Raw genomic sequence first — 24,387 nt, 5'->3', positions numbered from 1 at the left:
GGCCTGCATGCAATTTACTGTTACAGTGACTCACATAATGTGTGTGTGCGTGTGTGTGTGTGCGTACATGTCCAAGAGCTTTCTAGGCTTTGCTTGAGAACCTTATTGTTACTATTTGACTGTTTCCTTTTCGTTTTCCTACGAATGTCCAGCAACACGTGTCAATTTCTGCTCATACAGCCTTTTCAAAATAAATTTCCTTCTCCACAGGAAACAACTTCCTTAGGTTTAGGCAACAAAACTACTTAGTTTGTGGTTTGGGTTAAAATAACACAGGAAGTGGCGTTACTTAAGTATGGAAGTTATGTGACAAATAAATAAAATGTTGACTTCTGGTTTCACACAGGACACTAACGCCGGTCTCCTGGCCGAAAAACTGACCCAACTCTTTAGACCCAACTATCCCACCCAACCGCCTACCTCAAGCCCCCACGAAGAGTGCCGGTCGTTGATCCCAACTTTCGTAGTGTCCAAATGGCGGTTCTACAACTTCCGTGTTGCCATTGGGCCCAAAAATACTTTTTCCCATAGACTTACATTGGGAAAGAGACGTCTGTAACTCAGCGGATATTTGAGGTGAATCAACTCCCCAGTACGAACACTCTAATAGTCCTTATTTAAATCATTAGGTCCTAAAAGTTGTAAAACGTACCAATAGCTCAATCTAGAGTTATTTCCCTTCCTCCGTTCACTTGAATGAGACCCAGACAGAGGCTGGAGTGCAAGCCATGACGACGGCATGACGTTGTGACCCCGTGACCGAGTTATGTGACTGAGCAAATGGTCCCAAGATGCCCAAGATCCGGATACTTTTCCAGGCGGAAGTCGAGACATTTTGTCTTCATGCGCCACTGAGCAACTTTCATAGGAATGAACGGGGCCCCGCCTCCACCGCTGTATCCAGTTCTCTTAATACATCCATGGCCTCCCTACACCGCTCTTTATACTTCCTGGTTGTTGACAATTACGTGAATAACATACAAATTGATTCCAGTTCCAGTGGATTTCTCCGTTCCGAGGGACAGCACTTGCATAAACTATAACTACTGGAAAACGAAAGAAGTCAGAGAGGTCTGAAACAGTTTCCCTGTCATAGAAGCGTTTATTGTTAACATACAATTTATTCAGAAAGTGACATATGTTTTTTATATTGCAAATGTTGTTGAAATTCTGTACTCCGTTCAAATCGCCAGTGACAGGCAGTTGATGTTTACCGTGATGCTACCTGGCGCGCCCTCGCAATATGCACGTACAAGATGCAGTAATTTTTCCATCATGTTATATAGCCTCCAGAATAATATATATATATATTTTTAAATGACTGTTGTTCCCCTTTAAAGGCATATTTGACAGAGCTGCAATGAGTAACAAAAGGATCGTTAATGTAAGGAGTAATGTTACTAATTACGTTTGTTTTTGAGTAACTAGTAAAGTAATTTAATTACTTTTTTAATGTAATGAGTAATCAATAACATTTTTCAAGCTTCCACTGCCGCTGCTGTGTGCTTTGTATTTACGCATGTTGTGTAATGTCGTCCTGAATTCAAATTTCCCTCGTCGGATAATAAAGTACTAAACTGAACTTATGCCAGGACACAAAGTACAAATGAGTGTGAAATAAATGAGTAACAGTGGGAGCTTTTTATTATATGACTGTTTTTTTTAGCTCATATTTATTTATGGGGAGAAACAAATCTGTGACGAGTTATATTTTCTCTCTTTCTCCCCGTCTGTTTCTCACCGTCACTCAGTCACTCTCTCTCTTTCTTCCCATGTCTGTTGCTGTGCTCCGAGTGACTCTGCTAGCATAGTTTGACCATAAACAGGCATGAGAGAACGAGGGCTGAATTCTTAGAAACGCACAAACATAACATGTAGATGTGCACATGCACGTTCCCACAAAGACACACAACAGAAAAATGTGACTAATCTCAGTTCAGAGGAGCCTCCACCTGCTCCTTTTAGCAAACAACAACATGCTGCAAAGGCAGCTTAGACTCTGTTTGAGAAGCTAATTTATCTGCTGCTTAACATGGAAGTCATTACGCCAAGTGTAAATTGCAGCTCACTGCCTGAGCAGTTCAAGTGCAGTGAAGCAACTGTCAGCTTGAGAATCACTTTCCATTGTACTGTGTACTGTACAATCTAACGGCATTGCACCACAAACCACAGCACGCGCACTAACTTTGGCACATCCATGCTGACGTCCCCATGTGGCTGCCAAGATGGGCTTGCTGCTGCAGCTGTGTCTTCATGCTTGTAACTGAAGACATGTGTGTTGAGTTGAGGTGGACGGGAACCTCAGATAATACACTGGGGACGGGCAAACACAAAGGGATAGATGAAAGTAAGATGGGATAAATATGTTGAGGAGTGGTGGTGGAGGAAAGGAAGGCATCTAGAAGGACATTAATCAAAGTCAAAAAGAGAAAAACAAGTTAAGAGGAGGAGGAGGAGGAGGAGGAGGAAGGCTGGTCATATAGCTGTCAGAGAAAAAGGAAAATGTGGATAAAAGAGGAAGAGATAAAGATTAGAAGGGGAGGTTATTCATGTGTGAACTATTTGGATGTATCTTATGATAGGAAGAGGAAGAGGAAAGGAGGAGGCTTCTATAGAACAGTACCAGTATATTTTTGTCAGGAAATTGCATTTTTAGACATGCAGAGTGTGTGACATTGGATGCCCTCTGGTTGTGTGAGACTGTGTGTGTGCACTCACGTCTTCATATGTAAGACACACTGTTTAGGGCTTGAGGGAGCAGGCGTGGTTGTTTCTGGGCTCTTGCCTGCGCTGGTTTCATCTCAGGAAACAGCTTCTCAGATGTGCTGAAAATGACTCTAATCAATAACAGATCTCACTTGCATCATCATCAATTATTTCTGATGTCGAAGAGTCATTGATATTGTCACTGAGAAAAATGTGATTGGAAACAGACTCACTGCTTCTCATTCAGTTTCTAAACATCCCAACAGTGAACAATTTTCATCAATAAGCAGCTGCAGGTGAAGATTTTTATATCACGTTTGAGCGATGTTGCATAAAAAGATTACAGTTGTTGAGCTTTCTGTTCTAGCAGCCCAGCAGAAGTTTACAGTGATAATGGCGGCAAACTTACCTCTCAAAACGTTTAGTACTTGAAACAATTCATTTTAGAAGGAGAATCTTGTAAAAGGTCCGTATGCACTTGATGGCTACATGACGTGATGCTAAAAGTTTAAAGCTGCATGTCCCAGGCACAAAGTCAGAATCCTCATGTGTAAGATCATACTTTTATTTTGTTCTGATACATCCCGGTTTAACTGCTAAGCTTACATTTACGTGTTTGTATTTTCCAACATTTTCACGGACTAACCAGCCTGGTCTCACCCAACCTGGTCTCATGGGAAGGCGTATAAATACCACAGCATTTCATGTACATTCGGCCTGTCTTTTGTACGCATTTGAGCCTTTTCGTGTGTCATTTGTACGCCACGCAAATGTCCGCAGTTAGGTTTAGGCAAGAAAACCACTAACTTAGGTTCAGGCAGGAAAACCTCTCGCCTCAGCTCCCAGCACCGACACGGCACCGGGCTGCACTGTGATTCATTTATTTCTCTAACAGGACTTTTCTCTTGTTTTCTCTTGGGCACTCAAACTAGCATGAGTGCACCTGCAGCTTGGAGGATGACGTATGACTTGCAGCTTCTACTATAGTCATATGTCCTATTCCCGTTTTAGCAACAACCTTCTTTTTTTAACTTTGAGCACAAAATTAATTTATTTTTCGATTTCTTTTGACAAACTGTGGCTAATCAACTTAGTCAGGAAATTACTCACATAAATATGAAATATCATAGTAAAGTCAAAATACACTGGAGGGGTTCTTTAAAGTATCTTAACATTGACCGAGAGCATGACACAGTATTCTGGGTAATTAGTGTCTGAACGACATGAATATACAAGGACCTTTTAGTTCTCCTGCTCATTTTCAATCGTACTTTATACACACCAGGTTTTCTTACAGTGAACATACACACAGTGTCGTTCCCCATTAGTTTCTCTCAGAGTGTAAACAACTGATCATGTGCTGGTTGTCACTCAAAGACGCAACCGCCTGCTCTCACTTTGTGTTCGGTTCATGGGGATTGTGCTCTGGACATTGTGGGCTAGCGTGTCGTCTGGGCAGGGTGGAAACATCTGGATCTGAAATGAAGCTCGGACACTAACTGTCAAAAAGCCAACCTCAGTCTGCCTGCCAGTAAAATTAGGATGGATATCCATTAGATCTACTAGCCCTGGGAAACACGGAATAACACACACACACACACACACACACACACAAAAAGAGAGGCTTATAAAATAGAGAGGGAAATAAAGGGTGTTCACTATGTTTCACAAGTTTCCTTAATTTCACAGTTTTCCTCCAGAGGAAATAAATTCACATTTGAGCCAAATATATGAGGACACTTTTGTGCTGTTGCAGAGTACATTTACTCAGCTTGACATAACCCCCTCCATTGGCTATCAGTCATCATGTGCATGACGGACAGCATAAAGTATGTTGTTATAATGTCTCAATGCTCTCCAATGACTCATCTAAGAGGACATCACCTCAGTGAGCCTCATCAAAGACAACGATGAGTCCATATAGGGAGGCAAAGTCCCTCCACTTCAGGTGGACCCAATGGGACCTTATCTCGGAAAAGATATATACGGTAGTTGATATTTGTACATGTAAAAGATAATTTCGCAAGTCAAGAAAGTCTCAGTTTGTCGTAGGTTTGTTGTAGTATCATTTAGTTTTGTGTGAAACAGCTCAAACGTGGTCAAATCAGGCCACAGTTGTCGCCGGCGTGGAGGCATAAAAAAAAAGAAAAAGAATATGGTATCTGTGGCTGTCGCAGGACTGTTATAAGCCCGGTTAGATAATTATTAAAATCTAGTGTACTCTAGTTAGTTTCTCAAGATTACCGACCCCAGCTTTAATTTAAACCGGTTTGTTTAAAGTAGAAGTTTGGAGACATGCTTCAACTTCCTCTGTTGACGCTGTTGTTGTCTACGGGGGAGGCAGGAATGTTTTCCCCCCCAAAAAAGGGCCGTGTTGATGACAAGAACCTACTCTGGATGACGTATTGACAGTCTGATGTAGACTATACACAACTAATGTTGTAGTTCAGTTACCAGACGTTGATTCCAAGTTGTATATAAGAAGTGGACATAGTCACCGTGACGTAACCCATTGGTTTGTGGACTGCCGTTTTGAAGCTTCGAGTTCGGCATTTTGGCCGTCACCATCTTGGTCTTTTGCAGAAGTGGCATGGGAGGGTGGAGCTAGGTACAACCGAAAGCTGAATAAGACATTTTCAGGCAACCAAAAAGTTTATAATTAACTTTCAGGAACTGAAAACACACTGTGGGTTTAAAGTTCTAAGATAAAAACACGGACAACTCCCAGACCGGACCACACCGTGCCATGCCCTAAAGCATCCCCTGCTTTATGGTCTATTTGACTCTAAATGGGACCATAATTTACTAAATCAACATCATACTGTATTGAAGAAGACTTCTAACTAGTGATTGAGCCCATAAACTCATGTTTACAATGTTTACTGAGGTAATAAATCAAGTGTGAAGTAGGCTCATTTTCTCATAGACTTCTATACAATCTGACTTCTTCTTGTAACCAGAGGAGTCGCCCCCTGCTGGCTATTAGAAAGAATGCAAGTTTAAGGCACTTCCGCATTGGCTTCACTTCTCAGACCCTGGAGTTGGCCACTGATTCCAAGTCCTAAATCCTCAGTATTTAATTCAACATTCAAGTCTAAGAAACCACCCAGAGAGCCAATAATCTGTGCTGGAAATAGGATTAATAAAAGAGCATAAAGAGCTTTTGTTACATTTCAACTAATAGTCAGGGGCTTGTTTATAATTTATTGGGAAACTTGAACCTAATAATGAAACACACTTGCCCTCCCTGAGCACAAGCTCTAACCTCAGCATGCTAACATGTTCACTCCCTCAGTTCTTCAAGGGGCGATCTCTCTCAAGTCCACTTGAATTTCCAGAGAATTGGAACATCACTTAGTGAACAAGAGTTTATTAAATCTCTAATAAAACACACCGCAGGACTTAGCAGGAGATGGGTGGGTCATACACACACACACATTCAAACACTTGAGGCAGAGGAGAAAAGAGACAAGTGAGTATTTGATAATTTTTGAGGAATGTCTCACTCACTGAATTTGGTTAAAATCTGCAGTTTGGAACAGATATGACTGTATCTCTGACTATTGTATGGATTTCCCCATGCATATCTCATCAGGTCATTTTTACAAGCTTATAAAAATATGTACACTTTCACACCCCAAGGAAAAGTATTGTTTCCAAAGCCTACTCCCGTGACCTGCAGCAGGTCTGCAGCAGTAATTTATTGTACAGAAACTAGTTTAATAGAAGGTCTGAGTCTGTTTCAGGGTGGGTGCTGTTCTGGATCACATATCCCTGTCCAGATGCAGCATATGTGACATATATTTCTGTACCACAGTGCAGTATATACACAACAACGCACTCGCACATATTTTTATCCATACACACAATCTGTCAGCTTGTAAATGGATCAGCCAGCACGTGTGGGGTAGTTAATTGTGCATCTGTTTTGCTACAAAGACCTTCAAAATGCCTCCATGAGCTCATTAAGGAAGTTCTGGCTTCACAGAGAACTGGGACCAGAGCCAGGATAATATTGTCATAATCCTGCAACACATTTATCAACTATAGAAACCCCCCACAGCATGAACCCATCCTCCCCTATCAGAGCCACATACCTTCTTTCATCCTCATCTTGTTTTGTTTTCCTCACTTTCTCTTTGCTCCAATTTGTTTTTGACCTATAATGACTTGTGAAGAAACACACAATGATTTATAATGTGTTGTGTTTCCCTCCTTCTATCCATACAGTCCTCACAAACTTGGGGCCCTGTTGGGGCCCTCTTGCTTTTCATCTCTTTGTAAGTAATGTACTTCTCTGTATGTACAGTAGGCCTACTGTACCATATGCAGCTTCCCTCATCACTAGTCGAGGTCAGATATGGGACAGCTGCCCTTCAAAGTACAGTATGTAAAGAACAAGGACAGACAGGACGGCCTCTTTACTCCCTTTGCCTCTATGCTGCACTGATGGGAAAAACCATGAATTTTCAAAGTGTAACTTTTTTTTTTTTTCTTACCTTACTTTTTTTTTTACAGTCAGCAAACTCGATGTGATAACATGGCCTTGCCTGCTTTATAGTCTATAGATTGTACTTACCAAAGAGGAGGATTCTTATTTATTGTAATTGAATGCAAACCATGTTTACAAAGTGCATTGACTTCTACCTACATGGTAACTACTGTAGCTACATAGTGATTAGCTTCTCCCAACTTCTCCCTAATTATACGATCTCACATTAATGATACACCAGGCCGACATCAAAGAACTAAAGGCATGAAGGCCGACTGCTTCGTCACCCCACGTCGCCTTTGTCATGGCTGACATTTTGCATTTGAACACACTGCAAAGACTACAACCGACGATGGTAGTCTGTATCCGTCATTCAAAAAGGGAAACAGCGGATATACAAGCTGTTGTTATGATACGTACATGAAACCATCACTCTCACTCACCACTCAGCTTCATTCCAGATGGCCATGTTGTTGTCAAAATATCCATGTAGTGGAATGATCAGATGAGATGAAGATGAAAAATGAGAAGAGCCTGTGTTTTTTCTCTTGACTTTACTCGTTGGCTTGCTTTCCTCACTTCCATTTCTCTTCCTGTGCACTGATTCGTTTAAGCTGAACAGCCAATTGGAGTGATTTCTCTCACTGACGGGCTCCACCGCCGATTCAACATGCTGGACAAAAAGCCTCCGACACGGGCTGACTAGAGCTGACGGTGTGGGACATACTGCAAAAACTGACAGACACTCAACGCCGGCCCGAAACTTGGTGTGTCAGGGCCTTTAACCAAACTGAATGAGAACCACGGAGTAGAAAAAGTCAAGTCACTTTTATTTCCATAACCCATAATCAGACATTTGTCTCAAAAGACTTTACATGGTATGCATACAGGGTGTATACTTGTGTGTTGCTAAATAACCAACAGAGCATTGCTAGTTGATTGCTGAGTGGTTGCTAGGGTGCTGCTGTTTTTTGTTTTTGTTTGGTAGGCTGCTGTAAGTTGCTAGAGTCAACAGATTGCTGCTGGGTGGTTGCTATTGCACCGGTTGCTAGGGTACTCTAGGCAGTTCAAGGACAGCATTAGGTGGTTTCTGAATGGATTGAAAACTATAACCGGTATATTGCAAACAGAAACTAGATGTATTCAATTCAGTACAAACAAACCTTTACACCAAATCCTCAGACTTAACTGACTGTACTGAACCAGCATTGTAACTGGCAGCAGAGGAGCTCCTCTCACCAGTGACTGAGGCTGCGTCCAGACTGACTTGAGTCCTACATGAAAAAACTCAGCCTTTTCAATCATTTGAATGGAGCCAATCCGCTGATGCAGCAGGGTGTGCCAATGCAGGGGGCCCTGGCAAAAGTTTGTCATGTGAATTCTGTATTTCTACAGTTTACCTCACATAGTTGCCACCATGATGACTTTCCCGAATTGTAAAATTACGTCTGTGAGTATTAAAAACCTTTGTGCAGTGTTTAAGTGTCTGATAAGCCTTTAAACTTTAAAGAAATCTGTTATTCCAACTGAATTGTATTTCATTGCCTCACTAATTGCTGTTATCAGTCTGAATCCCTGCTAAGAGCACAGTTGTCAGCAGCCGTGATTCTCATGTTATCTCCTGGTTAAAAGCTTATTTAAAGACACCGAAAAAATCATGATGTGATTGTGACTGCAACATAATGTGACTCTGTCACAAAGAAGTGGCTGCTGAGCTGTTTGTGCTTGTTTTGTTCGAAGCAGCAGCAGACTGAATGTACTACTGAAAGAAATACAGCCAGAATCAGCACTAAACGGTGCAGCTTTATGAACAGCTTACTGAGGAAGTGCATTTGAACAACTTGGGGAAAAAGTGAACTAGCTATATAGTCACAAATCTTTGAACTGAATTGAATATAAATACCGAAAACAAACGTATTCTAGGAAAAATAAAAGCTCTACAAACATGAACTCTAATTTAGGAAAGGAGAAAGAATATATCTCACATTAACACAGACGACCAAAACATCCAAGTATGCTTTACATATGCTTAACTTATTAGTTCAATCTTTAGTGATGATGAGTTACAAGGGTTGAGGTCTTGTTTAGGCCCTGAGGTATTGATGTGCCTCTGTAGGCTATTATGTTTATCAGATCATGAACTGTGAGCCAGAGAGGTAATGAGAGTCTTTCCAGATGTTGGTCTCTCCAAAGTTAGTGGTCCTCCTCTTACACTGGCAGCAGCGCCTGTACTGTACAAGCTTATCTACCAGGAGCTCACCAGCAGACCTGACCACAGGGAGACAGAATAAAACAAAGGAAGAATGAATGAATGACCAGGAAAACATGTCGTCCTGCATGAATGGCACGATGTACGTTTTAGGTAAGTCAGTAAGTGTGACTTCTGATTATATAAATAGATGTAAATGCATGGCTGAATGCTGATTCAGGTGATCCTTCGTGCACACACCTCAGGAAGCGCCTCTCCTCTTCCTCTCGGTGGTGTTTGAGCTTCGCGCTGCGACTCCACTCGTCCTCTAGTGACTTACTGATGTCCTGCTTCTTCTCAAAGCGATTAATGCGGTCCAATATTAACCTGGACAGGGAACATACCAGTTAGAGAGACACACAACCATAGTTTCCACATCCTCATTGTTATCCATTTCTTTCATTCCCACCATCCTTTACTCACTCCATTTTGTTGTGTTTGAGAACTTCTCTCTCTTTCTCCAGCTGTTCTTGCCGGTTGTGCAAATCTTCCTTCTTCCTCTGAGTGGCAACACTGAAATTTACCCGGAGGAGCTGCCAGTATATAAATAACATGACATCAACTTCAGTATGTAGTAGATCAATTTAAAAACAAGACTTGCAGTAACAGGCTGGATAATATTTGTAGTCCTGTCAACCAAAAGAGAGTGTTGGAAACTAACTAAGTACATTTACTCACGTACTGTACATGGTGGTTGATGGTTTTTATGTATTTGTATCATACATAGTACATTTTATGTTACTTTATACTTCAACTGCACAACATTTCAGAAGGAAATATTGTACTTTGTATTTGTCTTAGGGCTGTCAAAGTTAACGCAATAATGATTGCGTTAACTTTTTAACCGATTAATCGATTATCAAAATAGTTGGTGATGAATTTAATAGTTGGCAACCAATCGATAAATCAATTAATTGTTGCAGCTGTACTGATACTGCCGTCCCGACCGGTGGTGTCATTGCGGAAGCGTAGCACCCACCCTCCGTTCCCCCCCAGCTTAACATTGTTAGCTCTATCAGCACTGTTGCTGTTGTCACTATTGCTGTGTGCGGAGGCAATATAAATGCTCCCAATCTCGCATTTAGCACCTTTAACATTTTACGTATAAAACATTTGGTCAACAAATAAATCTGATGCCTTTTTAAAGTTTAAGCCACCCTACCTTATATAAATTAGCTACATCTCAACCAGCTGCAACATGAAATGCATCAATGATATCAATCCAATAATATATTGCTACTAGTACTTAAGTAAAGGATCTGAGGACCTCTTTCATCACTGCAACAAAACAAAAACAATGCAGAGACTTTTAATTAAATAACTCTGACTGGTTATTTCTGACATCTGCACAAGGCCACAACTGAAATCAAGGTTTATGGCATCAATAAGAAACAGAGTTGACCTTCTGTGCCCTCTCTCGGCCTGCAGCGTTGCTGGCTGCTGTCTCACAGCGGTTGAAACCGGAGTTGTCAGCCTGGCACTCTGGAGGATCTGTGCACTTCTTATCTCCCACCTAAAGGACAGAGCAAACTCATTTCAGTTGTAAGGTTACCATAGACCCTGGCTTAACACACCCCCTGGGCCAGATGCTGTGGTGGCAGGTCCTTTCTGGCCCACAAGGTCAAAACAAAGCCAAATGAAAATTCAGTTGCTGGCACCCTTTGCTGATATCCCACCAAAATAGAAATTGAGAAATTCTTTAGACCAAGTTCTCCCTGAAATTAATTACGTGACTTTTATTTTGAGGTATAGGCGTACACAACTCCCGCACATGCTAAACAGAGGACACAAGCATCATTTTGGTCCATCAAAAGAACGGATGGTTAGACAAGCACATTCACTGCCCTCTGCCTGGTTAAACCACTGCTACACAGGTACAGCATATATCTGCATGTTTTAACCAATAGGTGTCATGAAATGAACCAATTCGCTGGGGAGCTTCGATGCTTCATGAAGCTTCATCTCGTCATCACTAGTGCTATGCTAGTAAAAGGCGATCAGAGATGTAGAGAGGAATGGTGAAGTCACTTATTTCCTCCAGATTTCTTTAATATTTTCACTTGCAGTCTTCAGCTCCAACTGACGCTGACTCAAGTGACATCATTTGAGGCAATTTATCAGACTGCGGAGCTCCTTCTGGAGCCACAAAAGGACCTCTAAACAGACTTTATTGTGTAAAATTTGCAGACTTCCCCTTTAACAAAATAACGTGATCTATGCTTCTTTATTAACAAAGAATTTTTAATGATTTTGTGAAGAAAACATATTTTTTAACCCTCATCCTACCAACCTATTTAACATACAAGGCGACTGGTGTCCCTGGGGACCCAAGACTAAACTACTGTAAGAAACCTCCATCACAGCAAAACGTATTTCTTCCCAAAAGATTATTATGTATATAATAATTTTAGGAAAGTTACAGTTCATTTGCATAGTCTAAAATGCAAATAGACAGAGCACATGAAGATATCTGTGTCTGTTGTATGTCTCATTCAAAATGTCTGACAGTGTGCCCCTACCCCCCCTGATAGTGTGAGAAATATATTATCTCTTTTAATAGTCTGACAAGTAAGCTACAATTGTTAAACAAACCCAGTATTTAATTATTTTGTTGTTGTAGCAGAATGGGTTTATTTAAGTGGAAGTCTAATGACATGATGTGACTCTGACATCCAGATCCAGTTTAACATGTTTTTAATGCTTTACGTGGTTTATTTTGGCAGCATGCCTGCACTGGTGACCTTGACTGACAGGATGGGCGGCAGCTTTTCTCTGCTGCCTTCCTTTGACCTACAACCTTCCTTTACCTGAACAACACAACAGCACATGTAGATATATAATCTCACGTCGAAGCTGAGGTTCTTCAGGAATCATGGAGGATACAAAGGGAGAAAATATTTCTGTAAAAAATCTAAATTCACCTAAAATATATTTGTAAAGCCTATTAACACCAGAGCTATTATGTTAACCAGAATAAACAGTATAATGAAAACCAATGACCATATATCCTCCATAACTGGCTGCAAATGTTAGTAAACATGTTGAAATTCAAGCACTTTTATAACCTGATGTTCATTTTATGAACTCAAATCTTTGTGTCTACTTAATTTCTTATGCTGTTTTGTTAGTATTTTTGCCACAATACAAAACTACAAAAAATATTTTCGCCAACATCCTGTGCAAAAGTCTGAAAGTCAACTTAGTGAAGTATTTTCTTGCCTGAGTGTCCAGAGCCCTCTTGTAATGCGTAGTCCTCTCGTGTTTCTGCTTGAGCTTCTGAGCCTTCTGCAAAGCTATCCTTTAACACACACACATGCAGGTGACACACTAGTTATTAGAAAAGATTATTATTTGAAATGCCTGTTCAGTATACTGCTGTTACAGACTCACTCCTGGACCAGCTGGACCTGGTCTAGACGCTCCATGAGAAGACGGTTCTGCTGGTCTAGAGCCTCACGTTGCCGCCGGGTCTCAATCTGGCTCTGAAGCTCGTTCATGTAACGATTCTGTTGGATCCTCCTGACAGGAGTGAAGGGCCGAGCCGGGAAAACGAATGAAGTCTATCCAAACATCCCAGAGAAGACAGTGAATTTTAACAAGCCACTGTTACCCTAAAAAGTTGCAGTGAGTGACAAGATTTGTTAAAGGAACAGTGTGTAGGATCTGGTGGTATCTAACGGTGAGGTTGCAGATTACAACTTCTTTCATGTGCCAAGCTTGTAGGATTACTAGGGTGGCCGACGCGAAAACACAAATAGCCCTCTCTAGAGCCAGTTGTTTTAAGAGTAGAGTGCTTAGAGTGCGTGTGTATGTGGGAAGTGAGTGGTGAAGCAAGAGAGAGAGAGAGAGAGAGGGCGGCTACGGGAGCCAGTAACATTATCGACTACGACCCAAGCAGGAAAAGTTAGTGTTTGGTTTGTCTGTTCTGGGCTACTGTAGAGACATGGCAGTGCAACATGGCGGACTCCGTGGAGAGGACCCGCTCCCTATGTAGATATAAACGGCTCATTCTAAGCTAACGAAAACACAATGATTCTTATTTTCAGGTGATTATACACTAAAGAAAATATACTTATTAATATTGTATTCAATTTCTGCCAATAGATTTCATATAATTACCTCGCAGGGAGATAAAATGATCAAGTATGTTGGTCACCTAGGGCGAGGCTCAGCCATTGCACTCCGGCTGTGCTGACCCCTGTGAATTCCCCAAATGTGGGAATCTCAACTGCATAATTCCTGGTAGTGGGGGACTGCGTTCGTGCTCTCCCCTGATAGTTTACATTTCCCTGCACATCCTGTATGAGTATGTGACAAATAAAACTCTCGAATCTTGAATTTCCCTAAATCCTACACACTGGACCTTTAAGTCACTGCTCATGCAACAACAACAGCAGAACATTGTTAGAGTTTGGGGTCTAGACTCTGACCTCATCACTCCCTGCAGATATGATAACATGAGATATTGGGAGTGATGATTAAACATATTTCCTGGCACTGAAAGAGCAGGCAGCAGCAGTACTCGTGCAGGGCAGCAGCAGCATTGAAGAGGCAGAGGGAGAGACAGGGAATTTTGCAGCTTAAATAGACCGCCCAATTGGGAGGGTGCATTTGGTTTATAGTATTGAGAGTGAGGCATGTTACATGTGTATGTAGCAGTGCAGCTCGAGTTGACTGCCTGAACTAGCTTGCAGGCGTTGCTCCATTTGTCACAGAGGTTAGTAATGGCCATGATCGTTCATCAAAAATGTGTCCACTAAACAAGGCATGGTCATTTTAACCACTTTTACTTTCACTTTTTTGCTGTTGTGTGTAAAACTACCAAAGCTGTATGCAGAAAAAGGTCAATTATTGACTGACTTCATTATTAAGACAATGAGAGTTTGGTTGCACTGTAAACAGTTGCTCTTCTGTTGTACTACTTACTATAGCTGCTCAAGGAGTGTTACCTATACCAGAACTGAAATCTTACAGCCATAATGTCCGAGTTCTACTCACGGGGAAGAGAGGGCAGTAGGTCTTCTCTTTCTTCTCTGACATTTGCAGATTGAATGTTGCAACCTGCTTTGCATGCTCACGTTGCTCACTCAGCTTCTCCTGCCAGATGAACACACAAAACCACACGCCTTGAATCAGCATATTGACTGAAAAAGAGAGCATGACATACTCACCAGGGTAAAAAAATTAACTTTTATAGAGGGGAGTTTTATTGAACCATGAAATAATATTGGCAAAAACAACATGTAAAGCACTTTGAGTTGTTTCATTTTGAATTTTAATATCCCACATGTCCCACACCTCTTCCCCAGTGCAGTAAAGAGGATGAAGCTGTTTTCTCAGCACTCTGGCCCCAACCAGTCTGGAACCACCCTTAACTCCTCAATTGTTGAGATGTTTTTTTGTGGTTTTTATTGCTGCTTTTATTTTGTCTTGACATTATGGTTTTAGTTTTACTTCTGCCTCTGGCTGTGTGAACCAACAGTTTCTACTTCCTCCATCTGTGTGTTGTTGTTTTCTGATCCCTTTTTTTTCTTTACTAGATACCATAGGAAAATCCCCACTCATAAATCACCTCCAGTAACCTGCAGCAGACGGTATGAAACAGGTATTTATTCAAGCACATTACAGGCTTTTAATAGATTTTTCCACAGTACGAAAACACTTTCCCACTTGACCTGCACAATTATATGTTTTGGCCACACTCGCAGCATGGCTCTGGGAACATCAATGTTGTGCATCTGTTGGTCAGTCAGTCTGCTGGTCGGTCCAGACTGCAATATCTCGACAGCTATTGCATGGATTGCTATTTGGTTTATTCATGTTCCTCTCAGGACTAATTGTAATAATTTTGGTGATACTTAACTTTTCATCTAGCGCCATCATCAGGTCAAAATTTACTTTTATCCAATACCAAAATCTAACTCTTGGTTCTTTGTAACCAGAAGTGACACGATCGGGTGGAGCTAAGTACAACCGAATGCTGAATAAGAGATTTTTAGGCGGACAAAATGTTACAATTAACTTTCATGAACTGAAAACACACTGTGAAAGGGTTAAAGTTGTAAGACGAACTCTAGCGACCTGACAATCACAAGGTAGCCACGCCCTAAAGCATATCCTGTGTTGAAGAAGACTTGAAACTAGCGATTGAGACCATAAACTCAGGTTTACAATGTTTACTGAGGTAATAAATCAAGTGAGAAGTAGGCTCATTTTCTCATAGACTTCTATACAATCTGACTTCAATCAGACTGCAACCAGAGGAGTCGCCCTCTGCTGGCTTCACTTTTCAGACCTGGAGGTTTCCCACTGCTTTAAGTTAATTAGCAAATGTTAGCATGCTAAAGAGGCTGAACTTAGTAGTGAGCATAGACTGTAGGCCCTATATAAGAAGTGGACGTAGTCACCGTGACGTCACCCATTGGTTTGTGGACTACGGTTTTGAAGCCTCAAGTTCAAGTGACCCAAGAGGGTGGAGCTAAGTACAACCGAATGCTGAATAAGATATTCTCAGGCGATTATATTAAATTTCATGAACTGAAAACACACTGTGAAAGGGTTAAAGTTGTAAGACGTGTTAGCGCCCTGACAATCACAAGGTAGCCACGCCCTAGAGCATACCCTGCTTTATGGTCTATTTGACTCTAAATGGGACCATAACTTACTAAATAAACACAGATTGACGGTCCAGCAGTAATGATGTTCCCTTTTTGTCCGAACACACACTTAAAAACACACCAAGTGCACACACAATGCATACACACACGCACACACCTGTTCTTTGTCCATGTACTGCTTGTCTTTCTGTTGTTCTTTAAGCAATAAAAGTTTCTCCTGAGCTTTCTCCTCCGCCTGCTGCTGCTCCCTCAGGTAGACTGGAACATTTCTTTGGGCCCGCTGCATACACAGGTAGCACAGCTCCTACGATGACAAGACAGTTATCACTAGGCAGAAAGTTGTTGGCATCATTGGGCAAAAATTACATAATAACCTTTCAGCATATTGTAATTCAAGTGTTCTGAGAGAAAACTAGACTTCTGCACCTCCTCATGGCTCTGTTTTCAGGCTTTAAAAAAGCCTGTGACAGGAGACTTTGGCCAATCACAGCTCATTTCAGATTTCAGAGAGAGAGCGTTCCTATTGGCTGTGCTCCGGCTGGTGGGCGGTGCTTGGTATTTCCTCAACTGATCTCAACATGGCTGCCGGGTCACAAACTTTCTCATTTTACAGCTAAACAGTACACTACAAGATGATTCTGAAAACATGATTTTTTTCAGATTACTTGTCTCATGCTCTACTGTCAGGATATAGTGACCGTTTTATAAAAATAACTTTTTTTAATCATATTTACTCTAATTCTACCTACTGTAGCTTTAATGTGATCATATAGTTATTTTCCTCACAGGCTTTTGAATCTATATAATTTGTAGATGATGCATTGTTTGTGCTTTATTCAGATTTAGGAACATTCCTACAACTTCCTTGAGCTTTACATCTGCAATTATATTGTCAAGCTCTACTTTTACGTTATTTTTAATGTAATTTAATTCTCTGTCCCTCCGTTTCCTACTTATCCTGTGCATGGTCTCAGTGCACACACTGGGTGCAATATACCAGGGCAATATTATACTCAAAGGTCATATCAATAAAACCTAATTCCCTATAAATATTCACATTTACTTCCCCAGGAAAGTGAATCCACGTCTTGAATTTTAAAGACCACTATAAAAGCCAGATAACATTTAAACTTACAGTACACAGATACATGATTGCACCCGTTCACACGCTCACCTGTCCAGCACGAGTATGGCCAGAGCAGCTAACGGTCACACGAGGTTCCGCCAGTTTGGGAGTGACCTCTGGTGGTGTGATGGTGATGGTGATGGTGGGCCTGGGAGTGGAAACAGATTATTGACCACTGTGTGTTGTTCATCAAGGAGAACGACTCACTTCTACATGTGCAGTTTGCTGTAGTGTGATCTCCTTGTGCATAGGAAACTTGAATTCTTATTATATTGGTGTTAACATACAATTTTACACATTATCAGATCCTTCCTGGGTTGTGTTACTGAACCAGAAAAAGAGATGTACTGAAGAGTTTATACATAAACCGCTTAAATAAACTTCTACGGTGATTTATTTTATACCAATTTAAAAGACCAGAACTTTTGTATGAACACTTTATAATACTCATCATTTATAAATGGTAAATTTATAGTTCATTAGTTAATAGTTATTTCACTGTCAACAAACAATGAAATGATAATCAATAATGTTTAATATTTGTTAGTACTGCTATAAATTATGTTATTTTATCATAAGTTTGTGTAATATGAAATAATTAGTTAAAAAATGATATATTGTATTATAACTGATAAGAGATGATAACAATTACATTCTGTTTACATTAGTAAACTATTATTGACAGTTTATTGTTGCACACATTATAACATTTTATATACTATATTAAGTATTTGTTAATGATAGTAGTACCAAATAATTTGTAAACCTTTAAGAAATAGTTTGTAAAACATCTATAAACATTAGATAGATGGACCAAAAAACTATTATTAACCATTGACAAAGTTAACTATCTATCTAAATATTGTTTATAGATGCTTTACAAATAATATCTCAATCATTAACAAATACTTAACAACACAACATGACAAATATAGTCCAGAAACCCTCACAGGTACTGCATTTAGCATTAAAAAATATGCTCAAATCATAACATGGCAACAACAGCTGTCAGTGTGTCAGTGTGCTGACTTGACAATGACTTGCCCCAAACTGTATGTGATTATCATAAAGTGGGCATGTCTGTAAAGGGGAGACTCGTGAACCCATTTACATTCACATATCTTGAGGTCAGAGGTCAAGGGACACCTTTGAAAATGTCCATGACAGTTTTTCCTCACCAAACTTTAGCGTAAGTTTGGAGCATTACTTAGTCTCCTTCACAATATGTTAGACATGTTATGACATGGTTAGTACTAATGGATTCCTTAGGTTTTTACAGTTTCATATGATGCCAGTATCTTTCCTCTAGCTTTAAAACTGAGCCCGCTACAACCTAAAAATCACAAGTTGTGTTAATGCATTAAAGAAATTTGTGGCGTTACGAATTTGCGTTAACACGTTAATATCATGTTAACTTTGTCAGCCGTAATATATATACCTGTGTGTGTGTGTGTGTGTGTGTGTGTGTGTGTGTGTGTGTGTGTGTGTTGACGGTGCAGGGAGGTGATGACAGATGAGGAATCTGTCCCACAGCTAGTTGTGCATCATTGATGGAGCTGGAAGCTGCCTCGGGGCAGTAACAATATAAGACCACCACTGAGCTCTCAGCTCTCACTGACTCATGTCCCAGCAAACAACAGCTCTGTGCACTGCAAACTGAACCTCTCCATAGACTGTGTGTGTGCTTGTCGGTCTGTGTCTTTTTGTGTGTTGTACTTGTCTGTGGCCTCCATGGGGGGTTTTGGATTCAGTTCTTCAGACTGGCTGACAGCTTTCATCTTGGCAGGCTGCAGTGGCTGATTGGATTTAGATTCTCTCTGTTGGGGAACTTCTGTAGAGACACACAACACTCTGAGTAGGTTCACTGTTCCTAAACACAACTGCACTTGATATACATTGATGTAGCAGCTTCAAATCTATCATTATTGATTCTGTCATTCTGGACTCAATAGCTATTCTTTGTTTGCTTTATCTCAACTTCTGTCACCTCCTGATTTTGATAGGGTCTAATTTGTCATAAGCCAGTTCCAAGTTGGTAAAATGCCCTCTAACATATCACTTATCCAGTCTTTTATAATTAAATTGTTTGTTGGAGTTGTCCATTCTTAAACATTGCCTATCATACACCAAACTGAAAGTAAAAGCTTGAGTCATTTTGTATAATAGGAGAACCACTGCTCCATCTCAACTGGTGTTTGACATTTTGGTAAATACCAGCTCAGTCACCTGGAAAGAATGTTGGCATTGGATGTTAGAAGCACTACGTGCGGGGGCACGTTGAATGTTATTTGCATTCAGTCACGGCAAGTGATTTAGTTTAAATAGCAAAAAGAGACACACCGCGCGGGCAGGAGGGGAGGTGGATGGGTCCAACAAACACAAGGCTTTCATCCAGGAGAACGCTGTTTGTGTCCCCTGTTTACAACATCAGTTTCATTTTCACTGTACAAACGTAGTAGTTTTAGGCTCAACCATGTAGTTCTTTCCTAAACCTATATGTTTTGTTGTGTTGTAACGGTTGTTACGTTACGTTGTTATGCTGTTACATTATTATTTGAACACAGACCATTATCTTTTTTCTAACCCTAACCAAGTAGTTTTGTTGCCTAAACCTAACCAATCGTTTCACAACGTTAACCACGAGACATTGCGTTTCTGCAAGCATGATAAGGCTGATATGAAACATATTTAAACATATTTTTGGTTCAGAAACGTGGATATTCAACGTATCTGTGGTTTGCAGAAACGTCCAATGCCATAAAAATTTCTGCCGACTGGGTTGTACCTATACGCTTTCCTGATGAAAGTTAGATGAGAAGCTCAATGCCACTTGCATGCACCCAGGTGTCAGTAGCTAACCGTACTATTTGGAACTGGGGAAGAATCACCAATGTGGCTATTTAAACCTGGGTGTATATAGCATGGCAGAGACACCCACTCTAGATACTGTATGTGTATATGTTCTGATGTATATTTTTCCTTTACCTTTTGTTGCCTAAACCTAGCCTAAGTGTGACTGAATACTCAAAATAATAATAATAATAAAAAACAGAAAATAATCAACTATTTTAAGTTTAAAAATAGATTTCTCATAAGACTTGAACTCAAGTCTCCTGGGTCAAACTCCTGATTTGAATCCATTCATCCATCATAAGCCAGGCTAGCTGTTTCCCCTACTTCCAGTTCTTATGCTAAGCCAGTTGTTCTCAAACTTTTCCTGTCATTTCTTTGGAGGAAGAAATATATTCACTACTCTTCCAAACACATTCCTATATGATAATTGTGAATTAACATAATTTCCACATCATGTTTATTTAAGCCTCTTTAATGCCAGCTACTGCAGCTCCAGCCTCAGTGAGGAACAAGTGTCCTTTTCCTTTGCTGCAAGAGATTTGAAAGTATTTGGATTTGATTCAATATTTGATTTAGATTCATGAAAGTGCTATCAAACCCCAAATTGTCAGCCTTGTGCAAAAAGCTCATTCACCTCCTGCATTCCTCTGGTCTGGAGCTGGTGACAAGCACCATAGATCTTTGTCCCCAGCTTTGTTGTCTGGTGGCTGAGGAGAGCAGACAGTTGGCAGGGTGACGGGGTTGGCAGTCTGTGGCCTCTGAAGCCTGGACAGGCCACCAGACAGTAAAGAGATACTGCTCCCAGGTCTCTGCAGGGGCAAAAGTACAGATGATCCGTATCAATACATACACTGTACATTCATGATATACTGTAACATGCAAACACACATTCTTTACTCACGTTGTTAAAGGCTAAAAGCAGCCGACCAGTTCCATCCATGGCATTAATAAAATCTCTGTTGAACTTCATCCGCACCTTTTGAATAATATCAGATGGGATTACATTTAACAGAAAACTGGTGTCATAGTCCACAACTAAGAAATACCAGCCAATTAGACTGTTATCAGGCCATTAAATAGGCATTATCAGTCGCTATAAGCCCCATAGACGTGGGTCAATAAGGGTCTACTAAACCCACTAGTACGTTTAATCATTTATTCACAAGGTAGATCATAGAAAGAAGGAATAAATGAACACAACAGCGACCTCTAGCAACCATAGTAATTATGACAGGAGCAGAAACAGAAGTTACTTGTTGTATTATAGACAGAGTGGAACTCCTTCGTCCCCAACCTCCACACAAAACACAGGGTTTTTACCCAAGAGACCGGAGTTAACATCCTGTGTGAAACCAACAATGTGTAGTTGTTTTTGTGTTCATAGTTATTTTAACCCAAAACATGACGTTTTTCTTTAAACCTGTTTTTTGCCTAAACCTAAAGAAGTTGTAGTTTTATTGCCTAAACCTAAAGAAGTTGTAGTTTTGTTGCCCAAACCTAAAGAAGCTGTAGTTTTGTTGCCTAAACCTAAATAAGTTGTAGTTTTGTTGCATAAACCTAAATAATTTGTAGTTTTATTACCTAAACCTAAATAAATTGTAGTTTTGTTGCCTAAACCTAAATAATTTGTAGTTTTATTACCTAAACCTAAATAAGCTGTAGTTTTGTTGCATAAACCTAAAGAAGTTGTGGTTTTATTGCCTAAACCTAACTGTATTTTTTTGCCTAAACCCAAAGAAGTTGTAGGTTGATTGCCTAAACCTAAAGATGCCTTTTTGTTTGTGTTCAAAATGTGAACTTTCATTCAGTTTTACAACATGTTAGAACGTGTTGCTTCGAAGTTTCATTTTCACTTTTACAACATAGTGGGTGTAGTAGGCCCCTATTGACCCACATCAACTGATAACGCCTATTTAATGCCCTGATAACGGTTAAATCGGGTGCAGCTACAGTGTGAGCAGGCGAGCCACCTTATTGTTCTTGAAGGACAAAATTCCAATTCCCTGGAAGGTGAGGAATATGTTTTGTTGTTCAGAGGCCAAAGCTCTGAAGAGGAGAAGAAGAGTTTCTCTAATGCAGCCCTCCACAACGTCTCGACTGAAAGGAGTCTCCTGTGACACAGCTGCAAAGTTCAGTTGCACCACTGGTAGGTGTGTTGCTGCAAGGGACACACACACACACACACACACACACTTACTTTTCTTTTGTTAATGTGTCAAAAATATTTGTATCCAGCCCGCTATAAGATTCAAATCCAAATCTTGTATATATCTACTTTAATGAGTGCAGCTTGACCAGCATTCTCTTTTCTCTGTTTTAGACCCTTAAACTTGGCTTCAACCCTTATGTACTTGTCTATAACATTATATATTCCTGAGTAAATAAGCAACAATCAAAATAATAAAAACATATTTACCATTATTGTATATTAATACTTCAACACTGTAAAACGCATCTCTTCATCAGGCACTCTTTTTTGTTTTTCAGATGAGTTTGTGGTGAAATAAATCCTCAGAAATGTGCTCACCTGCAGCCAGTGGCCGGACCTGCTTTAAACCCAGAGACTGCACTAGTTTCCCAGCCAGGAGGAAGATGGGTCGTTGGATCATCGTGAACCTGTTTCCTACGTCCAACTTCTGCTGAGAGAAGGTGAAGGTCCCCAGTCCTGCCAGGTGGACCCCCTGTTACAATTGATCAATCATAGGGCCATAGATAGATGGATAGGTAGATAGGTAGGTCAGTACAGATACAGATACAGGTAAGTAAGACAGATAGACTGACAGACGGAAAGACAGGTAGGTAGGTAGGAAGATAGGTAGATAGACAGATAGATAGATAGATAGATAGATAGATAGATAGATAGATAGACAGACAGACAGATATATAGATAGATAGACAGACAGACAGACAGACAGACAGACAGACAGACAGACAGACAGGTAGATAGACAGACAGACAGACAGACAGACAGACAGACAGACAGATAGATAGATAGATAGATAGATAGAAAGGTAGGTAGGTAGGTAGATAGACAGGTAGGTAGGTAGGTAGGTAGGTAGATAGACAGGTAGGTAGGTAGATAGACAGATAGATAGGTAGGTAGGTAGATAGACAGGTAGGTAGATAGGTAGATAGACAGGTAGGTAGGTAGGTAGATAGACAGGTAGGCAGGTATGTAGTTAGGCAGGTAGGTAGATAGGTAAGTAGGTAGGCAGACAGATAGACAGCCAGGTAAGTAGGTAGGTAAGTCGGCAGATAGTCAGACAGACAGACAGACAGACAGGTAGGTATATCGATAGACAGATAGATAGATAGATAGGTAGGTAGATAGGTAGGTAGATAGACTAACCTTATGTAAGGTCATCTGACGTTCAATGTATGAGGATACATCAGCCCAAATACAGTTAATATCTGAAAAACAAAACCATTAAGTTTGTTTAGACTATGGGGCGACATGGAAACACCTGCGCACGTCATAGTTTACACACAGAACAGAAACTATCAGCAGCTGAATACATTTGAACAAAGTCACTGTTTATAAAGAAAAAAAAGTTTAGTTTCTGTTTGACCGTTTCCAGAGAGCTGGGAGAGAGTCGGTAAAGTCCGTCCGTCTGCTTCTGACACCAGCCGCAGGATGTCAGTCATCTCTGTTACACCGGCACAGGAGGAAGAAGTTTTAAACTCGTTTCTCTCAGTAAAGTCTTCTTTCTCTCTGCTCGGCTGCAGCCAGAGATCAAGACGAGCTCCGGGGAGACGCGGTTGCCCCTAGCAACACCCCCCCGCAGGGCACCACACGCACACACACACACACACACACACACACACACACACACACACACACACACACGCGCGCACACGCACAACTACAACAAAGAGTTCAAGTTTCATCTGGTAGTTGTCAACATTATAATGTTGGACACCAGAAAGCCTCTAGGAAGCCTGAAAAAGTCACATTCAGAGGGGGTGCACTGGACATAGTCATATCAGTATTAGACTTTCTTAATAATAACTGAAATAATTATTAAAACACGTTATTAATAATAATAGATCGACTACTACTAATAATAACATAAATATAATAATATTCATTATTATTAGTACTAGTATAATAATAATAATAGTAATAATAATAATAATAATAATAATAACTATTATTATTATTATTATTATTATTATTATTATTATTATTGTTATTCAAATAATGAACTGAAATCGGCTACCCATACATATCACCCTGTCTGTTATTGACATAATAATTGTTTATTAACCAATATGATTTCATGGTGAAGAGGCTTAGGGCTTTGAAACATCATTTAGACTTCAATGTTGACAAATAAAATTTACA

General features: G+C 40.3%; 1 protein-coding gene and 1 non-coding gene across 2 annotated transcripts; one reads left to right on the top strand and one right to left on the bottom strand.

Moving 5' to 3' along the window:
- Positions 1-8,011: 8,011 nt before the first annotated feature.
- Positions 8,012-23,825, bottom strand: LOC141758103 (coiled-coil domain-containing protein 81-like). Its single transcript, XM_074619206.1, has 16 exons — positions 23,612-23,825; positions 23,392-23,453; positions 22,570-22,723; positions 22,013-22,200; positions 20,944-21,018; positions 20,677-20,851; positions 18,906-19,020; positions 17,238-17,337; positions 16,221-16,367; positions 14,445-14,543; positions 12,837-13,006; positions 12,666-12,744; positions 10,849-10,959; positions 9,870-9,979; positions 9,648-9,773; positions 8,012-9,466 (listed from the first exon to the last, which is right to left on the bottom strand). The coding sequence occupies exons 1-16, from the start codon at positions 23,685-23,687 to the stop codon at positions 9,328-9,330; spliced, it is 1,926 nt and encodes a 641-aa protein (XP_074475307.1). The 5' UTR covers positions 23,688-23,825; the 3' UTR covers positions 8,012-9,327.
- LOC141762210 (U1 spliceosomal RNA) lies at positions 13,558-13,720 on the top strand. The gene has a single exon (XR_012592749.1). It is a non-coding gene; the product is annotated as a U1 spliceosomal RNA (small nuclear RNA).
- Positions 23,826-24,387: the final 562 nt, after the last annotated feature.

Source organism: Sebastes fasciatus, chromosome 2, assembly GCF_043250625.1.
Source record: "Sebastes fasciatus isolate fSebFas1 chromosome 2, fSebFas1.pri, whole genome shotgun sequence".
In the NCBI taxonomy this organism is placed as follows: Eukaryota; Metazoa; Chordata; class Actinopteri; order Perciformes; family Sebastidae; genus Sebastes; species Sebastes fasciatus.
This window is presented reverse-complemented; position numbering and strand designations above follow the sequence as displayed.

Bases quoted from the DNA above. Each gene is read 5' to 3' on its own strand.
- LOC141758103 (XM_074619206.1), bottom strand. From the start codon at position 23,687: ATGACTGACATCCTGCGGCTGGTGTCAGAAGCAGACGGACGGACTTTA. The intron at 19,021-20,676 runs GTGAATGAGCTT...GTGTCTCTACAG, and splicing joins AGACCAGAGGAATGCAGGAG to AAGTTCCCCAACAGAGAGAA. The intron at 14,544-16,220 runs GTGTGTGCGTGT...TTCATCTGGCAG, and splicing joins AGTACATGGACAAAGAACAG to GAGAAGCTGAGTGAGCAACG.